Source organism: Molossus molossus, unplaced genomic scaffold (assembly GCF_014108415.1).
Source record: "Molossus molossus isolate mMolMol1 unplaced genomic scaffold, mMolMol1.p scaffold_m16_p_1, whole genome shotgun sequence".
Classification (NCBI taxonomy): domain Eukaryota; kingdom Metazoa; phylum Chordata; class Mammalia; order Chiroptera; family Molossidae; genus Molossus; species Molossus molossus.
Window position 1 is genome coordinate 55,342,822 of NW_023425344.1, and position 18,192 is coordinate 55,361,013.

General features: G+C 34.2%; 1 protein-coding gene across 4 annotated transcripts in view; it reads right to left on the reverse strand.

Annotated features, from left to right (window-relative positions):
• Positions 1 to 1,424: 1,424 nt before the first annotated feature.
• Positions 1,425 to 18,192, reverse strand: part of G3BP2 (G3BP stress granule assembly factor 2) — a 79,950-nt gene continuing 63,182 nt past the window's right edge. For 3 of the 4 annotated variants that reach the window (XM_036264502.1, XM_036264501.1, XM_036264503.1), the window contains exons 2-12: positions 16,349 to 16,467; positions 13,684 to 13,765; positions 12,716 to 12,889; positions 12,082 to 12,172; positions 11,317 to 11,419; positions 10,396 to 10,576; positions 9,309 to 9,407; positions 5,057 to 5,159; positions 3,709 to 3,837; positions 3,026 to 3,144; positions 2,049 to 2,740 (exon numbers count right to left, since the gene is read on the reverse strand). In XM_036264502.1, the coding sequence (XP_036120395.1) occupies positions 2,468 to 2,740; positions 3,026 to 3,144; positions 3,709 to 3,837; positions 5,057 to 5,159; positions 9,309 to 9,407; positions 10,396 to 10,576; positions 11,317 to 11,419; positions 12,082 to 12,172; positions 12,716 to 12,889; positions 13,684 to 13,765; positions 16,349 to 16,443 (1,449 nt within the window). In that variant the 5' untranslated portion in view covers positions 16,444 to 16,467 and the 3' untranslated portion in view covers positions 2,049 to 2,467. Of the gene's footprint in view, positions 2,741 to 3,025; positions 3,145 to 3,708; positions 3,838 to 5,056; positions 5,160 to 9,308; positions 9,408 to 10,395; positions 10,577 to 11,316; positions 11,420 to 12,081; positions 12,173 to 12,715; positions 12,890 to 13,683; positions 13,766 to 16,348; positions 16,468 to 18,192 lie in introns of all 4 variants that reach the window. The other variant, XM_036264504.1, reaches the window with a different exon arrangement.

An 18,192-nucleotide genomic window follows, 5' to 3' on the forward strand; every position in this document is an offset into this window, starting at 1 on the left:
GGTAAAGCCAATTTGGTTGTAATAGTGTCGTAAGGATAGAATATTACCATCCAAAAAAAAAAAATCAGCAAATAACAGTAATGGTAGATGAATATTTTTACTCTGGTTCACTGAAAAGGGGACAAAATGTTAAAAGTCCACAGTACTGCAGGTGAACAATCACCATGTAAACTTCTCCATGTTATGTTTTAATGATTTATTCATGGTATGTAAAGACTGAAGCTGAATGGCTCTTTGCTCTAATTTTCTATTACACTTAACATTTGCCATTACTTTTGGTGCCAGAACAGTTTTCATGAGTGGCAGGGCAATATCCTGGATTAGAAATTTTATATACATAAAATGGGAAGAAAGAAATAAAAGAGTAAAGAAAAAATATGCTATAAAAAAACACTGACAATAAACCACCCATTTAAAAGTAGCTTGAATAAAGGCTTCAAAATTCAAAATTAATTTTTTCTGGTAAGAATTTCAAGTACTATACATCAGAAAGTGTAAAAAGTGTTTTAAACAGGAAAAAGAAAAATCCTTAAGCCCCCAAAATGGAAACTATTCGATATCTGTGTCCCCAAAATATATGCAATAGTGCAAGACTTTTCCTCAAACATGGAAGACCTCATTCGAAGGAAAAAAAAGGGACAGATTTAATTTTACTTACATTGCCCAGTACATGAAAAACAAAATATGTGCATCATTTGCTAATTTACTAAATAGCAAACAGTTTTCATAATTCAAAACCAGTTTGCTACTATGTCAAGTGCATTTTTGTTTTCACCAAGATAGAATGGAGAAGTCTTCCATGCTAACAAGCAGCTTTAAGTGGTCACACTTATTTACCCCACTCCTAGCTTGAAACATCAGAAACTGGTATGTACCAAATACTTCAAGCTTAAAATTGAATATCCCTTGCCATACTTGCGGTTTACTGGAACTTGCTATACAGACAGACAATAATCCAGCAGCTACAAACTTTGCTCACAGAATTGTTTAGAGATTCATGTAAAAATAAAAGATGTCGTCCCAGACTTAAATTCAGAGCCACTTGGGTGCTGACATCAGTTCAAGAATTGTGCAAAATGAATGACAGTTCCCTGCCCCCCCGCCCCAAATAGAAAAAGCAAACACTTAAGAGCTGCTGTTCTCTGAAAATTGCAGTATCCTCACTTCAGGTTTACTTGCCATTTATGGAATCTGACTGCTTTTAAAATGTCACTAAAAATGTGTATCAAATTGATTGACTTTCCCAAGCACCTCTCAAGTGATCCGCTTCAACGTTCACATTCAGGCTAGGAGAAAAGTCAACAAGAGACTTACTCAAATAACCGACTTCCTCCTTCCCTCTCCCTCCCAAACACACAAGACTCCCTCCCACAGAGAACACAAAGTTGTTAACTAAAGAACAAGGTAAATAATATGCTAGTCAATTTTACTAATTTTAAAGATACTGCAATTTTTATACACTTCAATGATTTTTCAACATTTTGCAGCTGTTTGGCTTTGCAGCACAGCAATTCACACTATACTGTACAAAATTACCAGCAAGACTGGAATGATGTATTAATAGAAGGCACCATCATGCTTATTACATTACCAGAGAACAAAAATACAGTAAAGACAATTGTCACTGTACACAGCTTAAAGAAAGGAAAAGGGGAGGAGGAGTGTGTTGAGCAGCCAGCCATCCCTGTACTGAAGAGGGGCAGGTAGAAAAATCTTAGATATGGAGCTACTAAATCTGGTCTAGTATTCAAGACCACATACATAGCATTTGAAGTTCCGATTTTTGTTATTTAGTTCAAACTAAATGATATCCTTCTGGAATATACTTGTAGTCTTGTTAAGGTTTATGTGTACACACGCTGGTCACAGCAAGCAGATAAAATGCCCTCATCATTTCACAAACTATTCTCTACTGGAAAAAAGGATGAAAAGATTTTTCCCCCTGTTGCCTTCTTTTGAAGATTTCAATATGAATGAGTTCAGAGTACCCATTAGTGCATTTTGATGAGTACATACAAGTTTCTGTTGGTTTGTATTTTGGGGGGGGAGGGGAGTCAAGAAAAAAGGCAAGAATCTCCAATTGCACTATTTGTGTTTCCAACATTAATAGGCAGAAACAGTAACACTTAAAATGTGCAGCAGAGGATTTTTTTTTTTTGACTCAAAGGACCCGAATTCAGTTGGGCATGTCCTTTTAAGAAGTTCATTTTGTTGTAGATAGTTTAAGATACGGTTATTCCTCAGTCCTCAATTCTCCAAGTCTAGATTTATAAATTAACAATGTGAATCCTGTTGTGAAATTGGGGAAATAATGTCCACCTCAATTTAACTCATAACCAAAAGATGCTTTTCACATCAAAGAAATGATCAAAAAGGCTGTGTCACATTCCAAAGCCAAAAAAAATTAACAAGAATGCAAACACGATGAATAATGTACCACTGCCAAGACTTTGCCAACAGTGGGGCTTCAGCGACGCTGTCCTGTGAAGCGGCCTTCCATCTGCCCAGTTCCTCTTCCAGAGCCAAGTTTCTGTGCCATGCCACCTCTTGGAGGAGGTCCTCTTCCATCCCGGTCTCGCATCATTCCACCACCCACTATTCCACGTGGACCACCAGGACCTCGATCATTGCGCCTAATATCCCTGCGCTCATCACCACCACCTCTGGTTTCTCGCTCTCTTGCAGCTCTTGTTTTTTTCTCTTCCACATTTAAACGCACTTCCCCTCGAAACATGATGGGCTTCAGAGGGGGGAAAAAAATTTACATGAGCAGGTTAGACAGTAATAGTAAAGTATTGCCTTGTATATGTAAATAAGAAAATCCTAAGAAACAAATTTAAAATGATCCACACCCCAGACTTTAAAACTACTAACAAGTCTTTATTCTTTGCACAAATACCATTTAATAGTGAACTATTTTTAATTTTACCATTAAAAAAGATTCTCTATGATTTAAAAATATATCAGATTGTTATATACAATAGGAATAATAAATTCTTCAATTATGCCCTTTAAAGTCACTTACTTTTGCAATTAAGATTCTTTGAACTGGTTCAGAGTCATCAAAAACCACAAAACCAAAATTTGGAAGCTTTCCGCCAACACCCTTGGTATTGATGCGAAGTTCCACAACGTTCCCAAAACCTGTGAAAATATACATTACACCAAGGGTTAAATATTTTAACAGAATACTTTGTGGCCTCAACTGTTCAGGATGAATAACCTTAATCTCCTTGATCCATATCAAAATAAAAGTTGTAAGTGGCTACACCAATAACAACTAAGGTACATATTCGCTCATTTAGGTCATTCACCTAAGATGCCAATAACTAGCTGGACTATTTGATTTGTAACCCTTCAGAATCTTTATTAGATCTTTCAAAAAGAAAGTTATCTACAAAGTTTTAGAAAGACAATGATACTTTCTATTTCTAACTTGTATTTGTCAAATGAATCCCACCTCCAAATTTAAGACTGATTCACCCAGCTCTTTCTTCTAACCTCTAGGGAACCAGACCAGTCAACACTAAGTACAGTCACTGAGAAACATCTGATATAGCCTTCTACTCCCTTCTGATAAGTAACTGGTACCTAGAGATATACCAAGTATGCAGAGAAATAAACGGTCTAAAAAATTCTAATTACACTATGAAAAAAAACTGTTTTTCTTCTGCTTAATTCTAAGATAAAGCAAAACAAACCACTTACTCATGAAGAACTCTTTCAGTTCATTTTCATCAATATCATGTGGCAAGTTACCAACAAAAAGTTGATGACTGTCTGGATAGCGAATTATTCTACGGTTGTCAGATTCATTCTGTTCTATATCTCCTCTGCCTGAGAAAAGGAACAAAGCAGATAGTAAAGTTCACAATGTCTTATTAAAACTAGTTCAAAGCAATGAATATAAAAATCACTTAATATCAATATTCCTGGTTTAGTTTCATAAGATAGTGAGTTCCTTGAACAGAGGTGGAAGTGCCTATTATTAGTAGGTTAGTTAAAAAACAAGGTGACACTAACGTGTAAAATGAGGGTACTGACTAGACTGCTTGAAGTCCCTTCTTCTAGCTCTACTCATCTGATTATATGAAAGTCAAATGTCAGTAGTACAAGTATTCCTCCTTAATCAAATTCTTGCCATCACCCAGGAGCCAAACAGATTTCATATAGTATATTTGTACTTAATATTTGTTTAGTATTTGGAAATACACAAAATTACTTAATCTTTGGTTGTATGAAATTACAACCAAATCAGTAAATTTAATAGTAATACTTCATGTATATAGACATTATTACATTTACACACACATACACACAATCTCATTTGATCCCTCCAGTAACACACACACAAAAAAACAGGCATAAAAGGCATTGCAAAAGAAAATTTTGTCTAATAACAATGGCTTAAGAGAAGCTCATAATTTAAGAGAGTCTCACCTAAGTTCATAAACTCAATCAGTGGCACAGCTAGGACAAACCCTAGCACCTGTGACTTCTGGTTTAAGAACACATCGCTTAATATTTTACTTTTGTGGAAAAAATTACATACTCTAAATTATGTATACTATCTCCCACCTCCTCCCAAAAGCAATCTAAACATACTTAGAGAATTCAAATAGAGGTGTTACATATATTAACTAAAAATGGAAACAAGTCAAAAATCATGGCAACTTACTTAAAACCTAAGACAATCAAAATAAGAAGAATCAGGGTGTGCTTATTGTTTATCTGTGAAGAGATAAGAGTGCTAAGTAAGAGAGTAGGTTATTGGCAGCTCGGTTTTGAATTCTTAAAACCAGTGACAATAACCAAATAATATTTGTCTCAAAATAATTTTATGCCTTCAAAATACATGTCTCTATGGCATGATAACTAATTCTCCCCTAAAAGTTAGTTGTTTTGCCCCAGAATGAATTTTAGGTTATTTAAACCTTTAAGCATTTTGAACATAAAAGAATTTGGGTATTAAACACAGTTTTTAAGTTCAGTCTCTTACAGCTTTTCAAGTACTAAACACTAAATTCTAAAGACTACAGAGGAGGGACTGACTCACCTGGTCTTGGTCCTCTAGGAGGAAAACCAGGTCGTTCTCTAGGTCGTTGTTCACGCACACGAGGTGGCTGAGACTGAACTTCTGGTTTAGCTTCAACTCTTGGCTAAAATACAAGGGAAAAAACACATTATAAAGAAGCACATTCCACAGGAGAAAAACCAACTAAAGCAATTACCAAAAGTAACTAATAGGCATAATGGTAACTTTAAGTTTAGAATGTTTTTCCTATGTACATGAAAAATAAATTTTTATAAAGATATTCTGTACCAATCTAGGACTGTAGGGTAGGTTTTGTTTTCCCACTCAAGGCCATATAACTCACAATAAGCTATTTTTTACAACCACATTTTAAAAATAAAGTTACATCCACATTGAGACAGCATAAAAGGTATTCCTACAAAAATCACAAAAATGCAAGATGAACCAGCCATTCCATGTAAACACATATACAAAAGAAAAGGCCATCTTTATTTTACGAAGAATATATGACACATACTTTCTAATTATCTAGAGTACTAAACACTAAATTGTACCAACTACTTCAAATGTTAAGTGCTCAGCAATATCCTCTAAAACCCACCCTATAAATAAATCTTGAAAATCATTATTTTGATAGTTCAAAATACATAATTTAGCTTACTCTAGCGCCTAAAAATACTACTTTTAAGTCAAAATGCACATAAGGAAACAAGACAGAAACATGTCTACAGTATCTCAAATAGTCAAAGAAGACCTTTAGCTTTCTGTTATTCTTCCTTATGGAAAAGGTGTGCACTTATTAAAGGACTGACACTAACAATTTTCCTTAACTGTTCCTTGAGGGATAATTGGGGGAAGGGGGTAAAGGGACATTTAAGATGCCTTCCAAAAGTTTCTACTAACTGCTGAATTTAACGCATATAATACTTGAAAAACAAAATAACATCCACATCTATTAACTTTTAATACAATGGCATTTTCAGTATTCTTAATGTCTTCAGGTTATCAACAGCCCAAATATTTGTGACCCAAGGAAGAAATAAAATATAAAATATGTGCACCTGCAAAGATGCTAAAAACATTCAGCAGGATACGAACAACATGTCCTCGAGTCAGAAAGCTATTAATTTCAGTGCTATCTTTATGGCTGATCATCTCTAAGGACCTCAGTCTGGGTAGTGGCTCAAAATTTCATCATTTATATAACTGAGGTATTATCATTTGCAAGGACAGATTTTGATACAAGAAGTTATGTTTCCTTCACCAATGACAATTTACCGTAAATGACTTCACTCACTATAACTCGTATCCTAACAGTTAACAGATTTGCCTGACTCTTCCCAAATTCTATTTTCTTCCATGTAGCTTCCCATTTCCTCCACCAAGATGAAGTTGCTTCCCAAGTTCTAGAATTCTGCTAATTAAAAAAGCTCAAACTCTCCCCAGATTTTTGTTATTTTTATGTATTTATTCCTGTAAGGACTACATCTTAATTTATTTCTTCTATACCACCCAAAGAACCAGGAGTGCTGTTAGAAACAGATGTTTAATAACTACTGATTCACTTAAAATTAAGTCACATTTATTGTTCTCTAACCCAAACATGTAGAAGACTGTTCCATATGTGACAACAGAACCTAAGTTACAGCCCTGAGACCATTGCTATCTATAGTTGGAATTTAACACTGTAAGATAATTTGACCCATGCATGGTGTAATGCCTGAAAAGGGCCGTTATTTAGAAATTTCAATTTAAGGAGGCCTAAAAGCACAACTTAACTTGAATATTAGAGTGTAAAACAGAATTAAAGAATAGATGTACTTTAACAAAATTTTATGAAGCTAGTGTGTTTAGCAAATTAATAAAAACAGCAAATGTACCTTTTAGTTTAAAAATCTCTGAAAAAAACCTCAGACTCATTCAATCCAAATGTTATCAAAGAACTCAAGGCACCCTCACTGAATCAAATTGTTTTCAAAACAGATGACCAAAACAAAACAACAAGTAGCAAAATAGAAAAGTTCTTCATTATCTTTTAAGGAATTCAAAGTAAAAATTATTTAAATAATTTTCAACATCTTACCAGTAATTCATACATTGATTTAGCAAACTTTTAGTATATATCTGATACCAGTGCAATAAAAATGAGATAAAAAAGCTAACAAAATCTTTCCAATCATTGATTAATATATGTTAACTAAGCCAGCTGTGAACTTATAATTTTTTAGGATCAATTTCATGATTAAAACAATTTACTGTAACTAGATAACATGGCTAATATGCCACATATTATTTTAGGGCCTTAAAATTATTTCCATGTAACCAGAAAGGGTGCTCACATGACAAATTCCACAAATGAAAGTCAAACAGAATGAGATAAAAATTAAACCATCAAATCAAGTAAAAAACAGCAGGTAAAACCACAACTAATAAACACATCCTTCAATTTAACATAAGCTATTTAGATGAAATAATAAATTTCCAGACAAAATCTGTTTACCAAGAAATTGACTTACCTACTTCTAAATTAATGCCTACCAATACCCTAGAATTAGATTTAATTCTCCTTTTATTAACCTATGCTAAAACTGTTAACGAAATGAATACTACACCAAAATAACAAAATCAAATCAAAAGGTTTATTAAATTAAGTGGAAAAATCATGAATCCATTCTAAATATAGCCTAAAAAGATCAGAAATTTCTTTAAAAGTTTACATTATAAACATTTAAACATTTTGTTTTACTAAGGGTATAGATTGGGAAAATACAATTCAAAAACTAACTTCAAAAATTAAAAAAAAAAAAAAGATTTTCCCTGAGTAAGAGGCTAGGATATAATGAAATGTAATTTAGACATGCCTTAAATACAGTACTTTTCTTCGTAAATGTAAATGTAAATAGAGATATATTGCCCAGGGCTCAAGAAATCTATATAGGTTTGCATGAGTCACATATGGACTCTGGTGTCGATGGTATCCAACTACATGAATTCAAAGCCTAGCCCTGCTATTTATATACCTGTCTGAGGTACTGCTCTATGCCTATTTAATTAATTGGGAAACAGGAATAATAATAGTAACCACCCTCAGAAAGTGCTTATGAGGATTAGATGAGAATGAATATAAAGTGCTTTGACAATGCCTGGTATAATAAGTGTTAGATAGTTTAAAGTTTAACTAGCAGTAAGTTTTTAAAAATGTAGTCAACTCTCTGAAATGAAGTAATCCATAGGATTCCAAATGTAAATATGACAAATCAAGCATTTCAAAGCACAACAAATACTTGATGAATTAATTTTCTTTAAGAAAGAATCCTGATTTGTGACCTGAGTTAACTACTCAACAATTCCTGAATATCTAACTAAAAGAAAAAAACAAAACAAACCAAAAACACGGTATCATAAGGCCATGTATGCTATTATGTACTTGATTATGTGTACCAACACCAGAAATACAGTCTCATAATTAAATTACTAGCTACTTTTGAAACCTCAAATTTTCACTATTTAGAGCATATTAAGAGGTGTATACAAACAAACAATTCTATGTGCACTAACCATTTTAAATGTAGATTTTCTAGTGGAATGAAGTTTAACTCCAAATGCAGGTAAAAGAACTGGACACACTTTTAAACTATGCCTATAAACTTAATTTAAATTTAGTTAGTTCTAAAGTACACCTAATAAATATAGTAGCCAGTGTCTTATTTTTAATGTTTTCAAAGCTCTGAAATGGGTATGATGACCAACAGACAAAAAGAATAATACTGGAATGATCAATTAAGGTGAACACTACAGTCATAAGTTGGTACAGGCTTCAATTAAACAGTGTGAACCACTTACAAAGAGCTTAGGCAGTATATTTTTTAAAGTATTCTATTTTTTAAAACAGTGATTCTTTACAATGCCACACTACTTTGTGCCTTTCCAAATTTTTTCTTTAAAATGTTTGCTAAATAAATTTAAAACTTTTTAAAAAGGAACTTTTTGGTTATTTTAAGAAGCCTTTTAAATGGCAATATAATATACATATATATAAGTATGTATGTGTGCAAAACCAACTTAATCTGCATTTCACACACCCAAACCCCAAATACCACCTATGTAGATGATGAATGGAGATTTGGCATTTTAAGTGGGTGCACTGACACTTAATACAATTTTTTGTATATTTAATCCATAATTTCTGATTGACTCGTTTTAAAAAGTAGTAAAAAGATAAGCAATTGGCAATGTAACAAGGATACATCCAATGTGTTCACAGATTGGTTACCTGTGAGACTGGTGCTTTAACATGGGGTGGAATTCCAGAGGAAGAAACAGTACCACTAGGAGGCAGGTTTTTACTGGTCACTGAAGCCCAGGAGAAAGCCTGCAGGAAATGCAACAAACCTAGACTACTAATCATGGAAAACCACCAACATTCCTATAGGGAAACTTCCAAATATATATTTTCTTTTCACTTCTAAACTATTGCTCTATATTGGAGGACTCCTAAAAGAAAAGGCACACACACACATGCCAATCTATGTACCAGCTTTCATAATCTCATTATGCAAGATTATTTGATGGTTTTTTCTGAACTACTAAAAAAATCCACAAGCAAGTTCCTATATGCCCTAAGTAGATGATGAGCAAGTGGCACAAAACCACTAACACATGCTAGAAAAATAAGAGCCTTATAGAACCAATCTTTTTCCCCTTTTAGAGAAAAACAGGGTATGTGATTGTGTTAAGGGAAGAGGGGAAGGATAGAAAAAGAAGAAAGTACTAGTTGGAAACTTTAACAAACATTCACAAATTGAACAAGGAATCTCCTCTCACTAACCAAATATACTTTAACCATCTACTTTTACAGAAAGATAAAAGATGTATAGGTAGGCTTAAATGATCCATTATGGGTGTCACTCATCTTTCCAAGATAGTTTAATTGGTATAGTAAGGAAACTGTTCCCATTTAAACCAGAAACAAGAGGTATCTCTTCTTTTAATAGGCCAACTTGTTTAAGCTGGGAAATTGCAGGACTCCTTGCATCCGGGTGTAGAGGACTTAATACAGAATGGAAGAGCAACTCTCAGCTTTATATATGGACCCAAATAATTTCATGTAAGTTACTAAACAATACATAGAGATAAAAGATTAATCTTAAACTTCACTCTGATGGCTATTTTTTTAGAGGGGGGAAATACAATGAGATTTCCTCGGGATTACAAAAAAACCCACAGCTCCTTTCATATACACAAAAAAGTAGAGTTACTATATGAAACAATTTAACATAATAGAACAAAGATCATGCTTCATTAATGGTATCAAATATGAAAGTGTGATGTTATAGATTAAAGAGTTCCTTTGATCTAACCTTCGGTGGTTCTTGTGGCAGAGAAACAGGTTCGGCAGGAGGAGGAGAAGTAGACTTCTCCTCTAATTCTTCTAAGTTCTTCTCTTCCACTGGCGGCTTCAGCTCTTCAGTCTTTGTTTCAGATTCTGGCTCAGGTTCAGGTTCATGAGACGATTCTTCCAAAGGCTCCTCTATACCATTACTGTAATAAAATATTTTATTCCCTTTTCAGTATGAGTGAAATGATCAATTTGAAATAAGATAACATTCAGCATCTCTTCAATCTAATGGGCAAAAGTCCAATAAGAACAGGAAGGCAGAAGGGAATAATACTCTCAAATAACATTTCTTCAACCCCACTCTTAAAACTAGATAACTAAAAATGTTTAGTTTAGTTCTAATTATAACTAAACTCCATATTTACAAAAATAAAATGCTCACCCTGTGTTGTCCCAAACACTTTGCATTATCAGTAAATGATCGCTGTTTTGGGCCAAACTGTGTTCAATTTTTTAATTAAATAAAACAAGTGTTTCCATATTCCTTGCAAAGTACTAAAATACTGTCCTAATAGGTAGCTTTTTTTTTTTTTATCCTCACCCGAGGATTTTTTCCCATTTTTGTTCAGGTTGAGTGGGAGGGAGGGAGAGGAAGAGAGAGAGAGAGAGAAACATCGATGTCAAAGGGACACATCGAGTGGCTGCCACCCGCATGATCCAACCTGGGCTAGGGACAAACTGCAACCGAGGTACATGCCCTTAGTGGGAACTGAACCCGGGTCTCTCTAGACCGCAGGCCGACGCTCTAACCGCTGAGCCAAACCGGCCAGGGCTAGGTAGCTTTATCAAAAACTTATTTCCAACAATAATTCTAGGAACAAAAACCACCTGAAAACTACATTATAGTTCAGACCAAATTTAACTTTGCAAACAATATTCTTACGTCACAGGGTGAGCTTCATAGTATCCACTGTTAGGATTTTCTTGTACAGGTTCAGGAGATGGTTGCCTTTCTTCTTGTTCCTCTTCCACTTCATCTTCTGATTCTAAAAACACATAATACACATCTCTTTTTAAGAGGCTTCACACACAATTTGATATACGTATTTTTAGTGTTAAGGCAGTGATATGACAATAGTAAAAAAAAAGGGGGGGGCGTATTTCTTACTGAAGCATTCATTTGTGATACTCCCTATTCTCTTAAAAAACTGAACAGCAAGCAAGGTAAAGTTTTATATTTAGCCCCCCACCCCTGCCCTTTAATATATTAGTAAAGAAAGGATAGGGAATAAATGATAAAGGCATAACTCAGTTTCCTTTGTCGCATCTATTCAATAGAGCAAATAATGATCAAAAAATGTAATAAATCAATGGAAGATAAATAATTATGGTATAGCTAAAATATTAACAGTCAACAAAAATAGTAAGTAGAAAACAAAAAGCAAGCTTTAAGCCAAGTATAGGATCCAACAAAATTCTGTAATAGGCACCAAACTTAGTTATCTATAAAGGATGAGACTGAGGAGAACTTTTTTTCATTTTCCATGTCTGACTTTTTAATAATTTCATCTAATAAACACCTATGTTGGTTACAACAGAAACCAAAAGGACAAAAGGGGTTTTGACTCAGTTACAATACAGGAAAATTTCTGTTAAGTTTCATACTTTCCCTTAGTGATGAAAGACCCTATCTTGAAAGTAATCTCACCTTCATCAAGTTCTGGTTCAGAATCACCAAATACTTCATCCTCATAACGAAACATATCATTGTGAACGTAAAACTTATTTGGAACAGATCCCTATAGAAAAACAACATCCAAATATACCATAAGTATCCATAAAGGTGGCATAACATAAAAAGAACAAATTACATGGCATATACAATTTCTATTTTAATACTATAGAAATAATGTAGTCTAAATATGATTTTCCAAAGTTTAACATGCTATACAATATTAATAAACTGTAAAAAAAATCAAAGAGTATTAGAAACTCAAGATCTACTTACTCAATGTAAGAGAACCAGAACCAATTAAAAAATGAAAGTTTTCCATTTTGTTTAAAATGTAACCTATTAAACACAACATACTTTTTGTATTACTTGTGTGATCTTACTCATCTATTTACACATTAGTATCAGTATCTGATTTTTACCTCTAGCCAGAGTGCAAACACACGCGCACACACACACACACACACAAAGCTCAAGTACATTATATCAACAGGTCCAGTACAAATTTCTCAAAAAAGCTATATGTATATGTAAACTAGTAATAAAAAACTCTTTGGGCACATTGAGAAACTAATAAGAGCCAAACAAAATCATATAAATGAAAACTTACTTCAGGAGCCAGAACAAAGGTTTGCATAAACTTCCTCTCTGGCTGTCCACTGTTAGACAGCAAACCCATGACCTGGACAACTACTCCATCACTCAAGGTCGCATGAGCATCCACATGACGAATTTTAGTATGACATTCACTGAAGTTCAGAGATAATACTTTGTGGTGTATATCCTTTATTAAGAGAAGAAAGGAAATATAAACTCTTATGATATTGCACTACCTATACAATAATACAATAATACAATAGAACTTCACTTGATTTCTTCCTCACAACTTGTAGAATATTTAATCTTTCTCCCTCACTGAATCCATTATATCATATTATGTATTAGTGCCAGACTAGTATTCCTAAACCACCATTTTCAACATGTCAACTCTCTATGCAAGAAATCACAATGGCTGACTCTTATCATGGAGTAGTATGGGCTTTATATAGCTTTATGCCCTATTCTGTATTAGGTATTAATCATTCACACAAAATGTGAGTGATGTCCTTGACATCACATCTAATTTCACTTTACTGCATGTTTGCTGGAGCCACTTCTTCTACTTTCAATTTCCTCTTGTTTGGTAAGGCTAAATCCTGTTATTCAGAGTCTAGCTGAAATCCCACATCCCATTCCCTACAAAATCATAAGAATCGTACAGTGCATTCCTGTTTAAAATAATATTTAGCCTACAATTGTACAAATTTAATATACTATCTCATTTGTTTCATGTATAAAACACATCAAGGATATAAAACATCTCATCTTCTCCTTTGTATCTATCCCAATATAATACTGTTTCATACAAAATGGATGTTTTTAAGAACCCAAAGCACAATCGATAATTATAGTAACATAAATTCTAATTACAACTAATGATTACATTCAAGAAATTCATGGGCACAAGGAGGCTATTTTTCAAATCTCTATCTTAACACACACACAAAAATCTAAAATGTGTATGAAATTGATACTTACATTTTGGCCATAAACAGCCTCCTGGGGCTTTCCACTAGCATCTACTCCACCATGAACATAGGAAGAATTCCTGCCATAAAACCTGTAAAACCACTGATAATGATTAATATTCAACTGTCAAGAGAAGTCTAAGAGGCAAGGCAGTAAAGTTTTGGTGTCAAAGAGACCCAATTTCCAGGTCCAGCTCCCTTATTCATCAGTTGTGTAATTTTGAGCACAATTATTGTCTGTAAATTCACTTTCCTTGGTTATATAACAGAACAGTGACTACCCCATAGGGTTTCTGTAAGGATTAAATGAGTAATGACATAAAATTCTTAGTGTGCCTAGCACACTGCATATACCATACACTCAAATCATTGGCTATTCTCATCTAATTTTTATCACATATATTTTTTGTTAAGTGGAAAAATGAGATATTCGTAACACATTCTACATACTGATGCTGCGGTAACTGACCCATTTATTTTCCTTTAGATACAAAAACTCAGTTATCTAGATTTGTTTGGGAATCAGATGCTGTTTAACATTGTACTGAGTTCCACTGATTACTAACGCTTTCAAAGGATTAGATTAAATCGGTTTAGATTTAAAATAACTGAAATAATTCAGAGACTACCAAAAAAAAAATCTAAATTATTTCAACATCCAATTTCTCAATAATATTTTTATATTGCTCTTAAATACGTGCTTCTCTGGTATTACCTAAAACAATTAAAATCATTATCTTTCTAAATTAAGGTTATCAAACATGCAAAGTTGATTTTTTTTTAAGAAAGAGAACTCGAGTTCTATCATAATAAAACATGTTAAGACTTCCTCTATGCCAAGTAATGTTCTTAGTATATCACATATATTGATTCATTTAACCCTAACAGTAGCCTCATGAAATAAGTGCTATCATCTAAATGAGATTCAGAAGATCACACACCTTTCAAGTGGGGCAACTAAGACAATAACCCAGTATTTCTGATCCAGCATCCATGCTTTTAGCTGGTACCCATATTTTAAAGTTTATGCTATTTCCTCTCATGAAAAATTGGCAAGCAGATAAACTGCTATTATTTTACTGGAGGACAATTTGATTCTCACTATGCATAAAAAAAGCCTTTAACAATCTGACTTCTAGGAACTTATTCTAAAGGTTCACAAAAAATGCATGTGTAAGGATCTTCAATTGTGTTAACAAGTGGAAAATTAAAAATTAAGTTTCCTAGGGAGGAAACTGGTTATATAAGTATAAACCAGAAGTTTGTGCTGTTGTTTCTTGTTAAAAAAGAAAGCTAACACCTACATGGTAAAAAGACTAAATTTCAAATAATGAAAGGCCCTATTAATTCTATTCTCCCTCCACAAACACTGTCAAAAAGAATGCCTTTATTGCCAGGCCAGTGTGGTTCAGTGGAATGAGCATCGCCCATGGACTTAGAGGTCCTGGTTCAATTCCTGGTCAGGGCACATGCCCAAGTTGGGGTCTCCATCCCCAGTAGGGGGCGTGCAGGAGGCAGCTGATCAGTGTTTCTCACATCAATGTTTCCCTCTCTCCCTAAAATAATTTTAAAAAATAAAATAAAATAAAATGTTTTTATTTTTATAGTTAGGAAAATCTATAGGTATTCATTTTGGGGTTGGAAGGATTGTCAACTGGAGTAACAAAGTATTGCACCCATGTTTAATAATGCAGGGCAAATTGCAAAATCTAACTTTAGAATAAGCAGCATCCTTATAAAGAGGACCTGTAGATTATATTTTACGTGTGTGTGTGTTTGTGTGTGACACATTTATCCTTAAGTCGCTTGCCTAGAGTGCTCTACAACAAATAGCAAAACCTAATATTTACAAAAGTCTCACTTATCTTCTACCTGCTAAAATATACCAGGAAAGAACAGAAACTATAAATATTACTCATAATATAAATCAATTTCATTTCAATCTCTGGAAAAAATAAGCTTACAAATTCCAACTCTTACCAAAATAGTAAAGAAGGCTCCTGTTGCTGTTTTACCAAGGAATACCATTTTGCAGATCAATCAAGAAATGTTCACAAGTATAAATCACGTAATGGATTCACTTCCTAATATTGCTATAGAGAACTTAAAAGCCCATGATTTCAAATTGCATATTGAAATTCACTGGTTGTCAAGCCCAAGTTTTTTTAAAAATGAAACATAAAAGTACCAGATTATATAATTTTGTGCACATACAATAGTACATGGAAATGTGTTAAATTATGTGAAGAGTTTTTCTTACTGTGAATTTCATTTAAAAAACAAAACAAAACCCTGAGCCTGGCCAGTGTGGCTCAGTGATTGTCAACCCATGCACCAAGAGGTCACTGGTTTGATTCCATTAGGGCACATGCCCAGGCTGTGGGCCAAATCCCCAGTGGGGGGGCATGCAGGAGGCGACTAATCCATGTTCTCTCTCATCGATGTTTCCATCTCTCTCCCTCTCCCTTCCTCTCTCTAAAATCAATAAAGAAATAAAAAATTAAAAAAAAAAAACCTTGAAAATACTGGGTTTAGCCATCAGATGGTTAAAATATTAGATATGGTTTACAAAGATACTGTCAAGATATGAGGCGACAGGAAAGACGATATGTAAAGTCATATTCAAGAAAATAAACTAAATAAAATAATACCAAAATAATTCATTTAAAATTTACCTGTGTAAATATTCTGGAGCTTTATTCAGCAAAGTATAATATTGCCTCACAAACTCCCGCCCTACAAGCAGCGGACTGGGCTTCTCCATAACCATTTCTTTGCTGCACAATGTCAAAATCTAAGGGAGCAAACAAGAATAAGTATTAGAAAGTCATCTTTGTAAATTTCCATGAAATAAATTTTCTGAGCCATACAAGAGGTATTAAAGAAAATTAATACTATTTATTAATAAGTAGTTTACAATGGTCAAAGAATAAATTTCCAATAACTACTGGCAAATTCCAACATCCACATCTCCTGTTTCTATTTCTTTATCTCCCTTATCCCTCAAAAGGGGGAAATAACACAGTTCTTATACCCAAGAGAGTCCAGTGCTGCCTCAAACTGTATAAACACCATAGCCAAGTCTTTCCATTCATACAGCACCTTTTTTCCTTTGGGGACCATTATCTCCTGTGTTCATGAATTAATTTTTGAAAAGTAGGCAGAGGGCACAGGGCAAGACTGGGAGATTATATTTATGGACAAAGTACTGACTTGTGTCATCTTCATATTTTTTCTCCTTCCAGGAATTTAATTCAGTTTTAAAAATATTACCACTAAATATCAGCAATAATCTCAGTACTCAAAGATAATTGTTTTTTTTTTACACCATTGATTAAGTATCTAATTAAGCCATGTACTGTTTATAGTAAATGAAATACACTGGGGAATAAGACAAGACACTGGCCCTCAAGGAGTTTATAGCCTGTCGAAGAATATAAACAAGCAAACAGAACACAATGTGTTAGGTGCTATACTAAAGTTATTTTTAAGCTGAAATCTGAAAGGTAAGGTCAAGAAACACAAATACAAAATATAACTAGAAACATAAACCTCCCATCATTTAAAGTAAATAATTTGTGTTTATAGCCCCAGAACAGCCAAAATTATAACATTAGAAATTAGAGAAAGGGTAGGGGGAAACTGGAATATTACGCGTTAAAAAATTATATATAGCCCAGCCGGTGTGCCTCAGTGACTGAGAGGGCTGATCCATGCACCAAGAGGTCACCTGCCCAGGTTGTGGGCCAAATCCCCGGTGGAGGGCATGCAGGAGGTGGCTAATCGGATGTTCTCTCTCATCAATATCTCTCTCTCCCTCTCCCTTCCTCTCTCTCTAAAATAAATAAAGAAAAAAAAATTCTTGCCCTGGCCAGTTTGGCTCGGCAGCTAGAGTGTCGACCTGCGGTCCAGAGAGACCCGGGTTCAGTTCCTGTTAAGGGCACGTACCTCAGTTGCAGTTTGTCCTCAGCCCTGGTTGGGTCGTGCGGGTGGCAACCACTCGATGTGTCCCTTTCACATTGATGTTTCTCTCTCTCTCTCTCTCTCTCTCTCTCTCTCTCTCTCTCTCTTCCTCCCTCCCACTCTATCTGAACAAAAAATGGAAAAAATCCTTGGGTGAGGATAAAAAAAAAATCTTAAATATATGAAAGCATCCTTTCTTATTACACTTAAAAGCATCAGCAGCAACAACAAAATCACAATATCTAACTGTATCTATTGAAAAAATTAGGATGGGATATAAATTCCTGTCTGATACATTTCAATGTAGGTTTTCTTTAAGCAAAAAAAGTTACAGTCTAAGAGTGCCCACCAGTTGTTATTACAATTACGATGCCTTTTTTTGTTTTGTTTTTTTAAATCAGATACCAACCACAGTGAAACCCACAGATTAAGACTAGTTCTATACAATTCTAGTGATTCCCAATTCAACCTTTTCAGGGCTGGGGAACATCCGGCCTCAGGGCCTTATAAGGCCCCCCAGAACTGAATACTAGCTAACATCACAGGCCTCACCAAA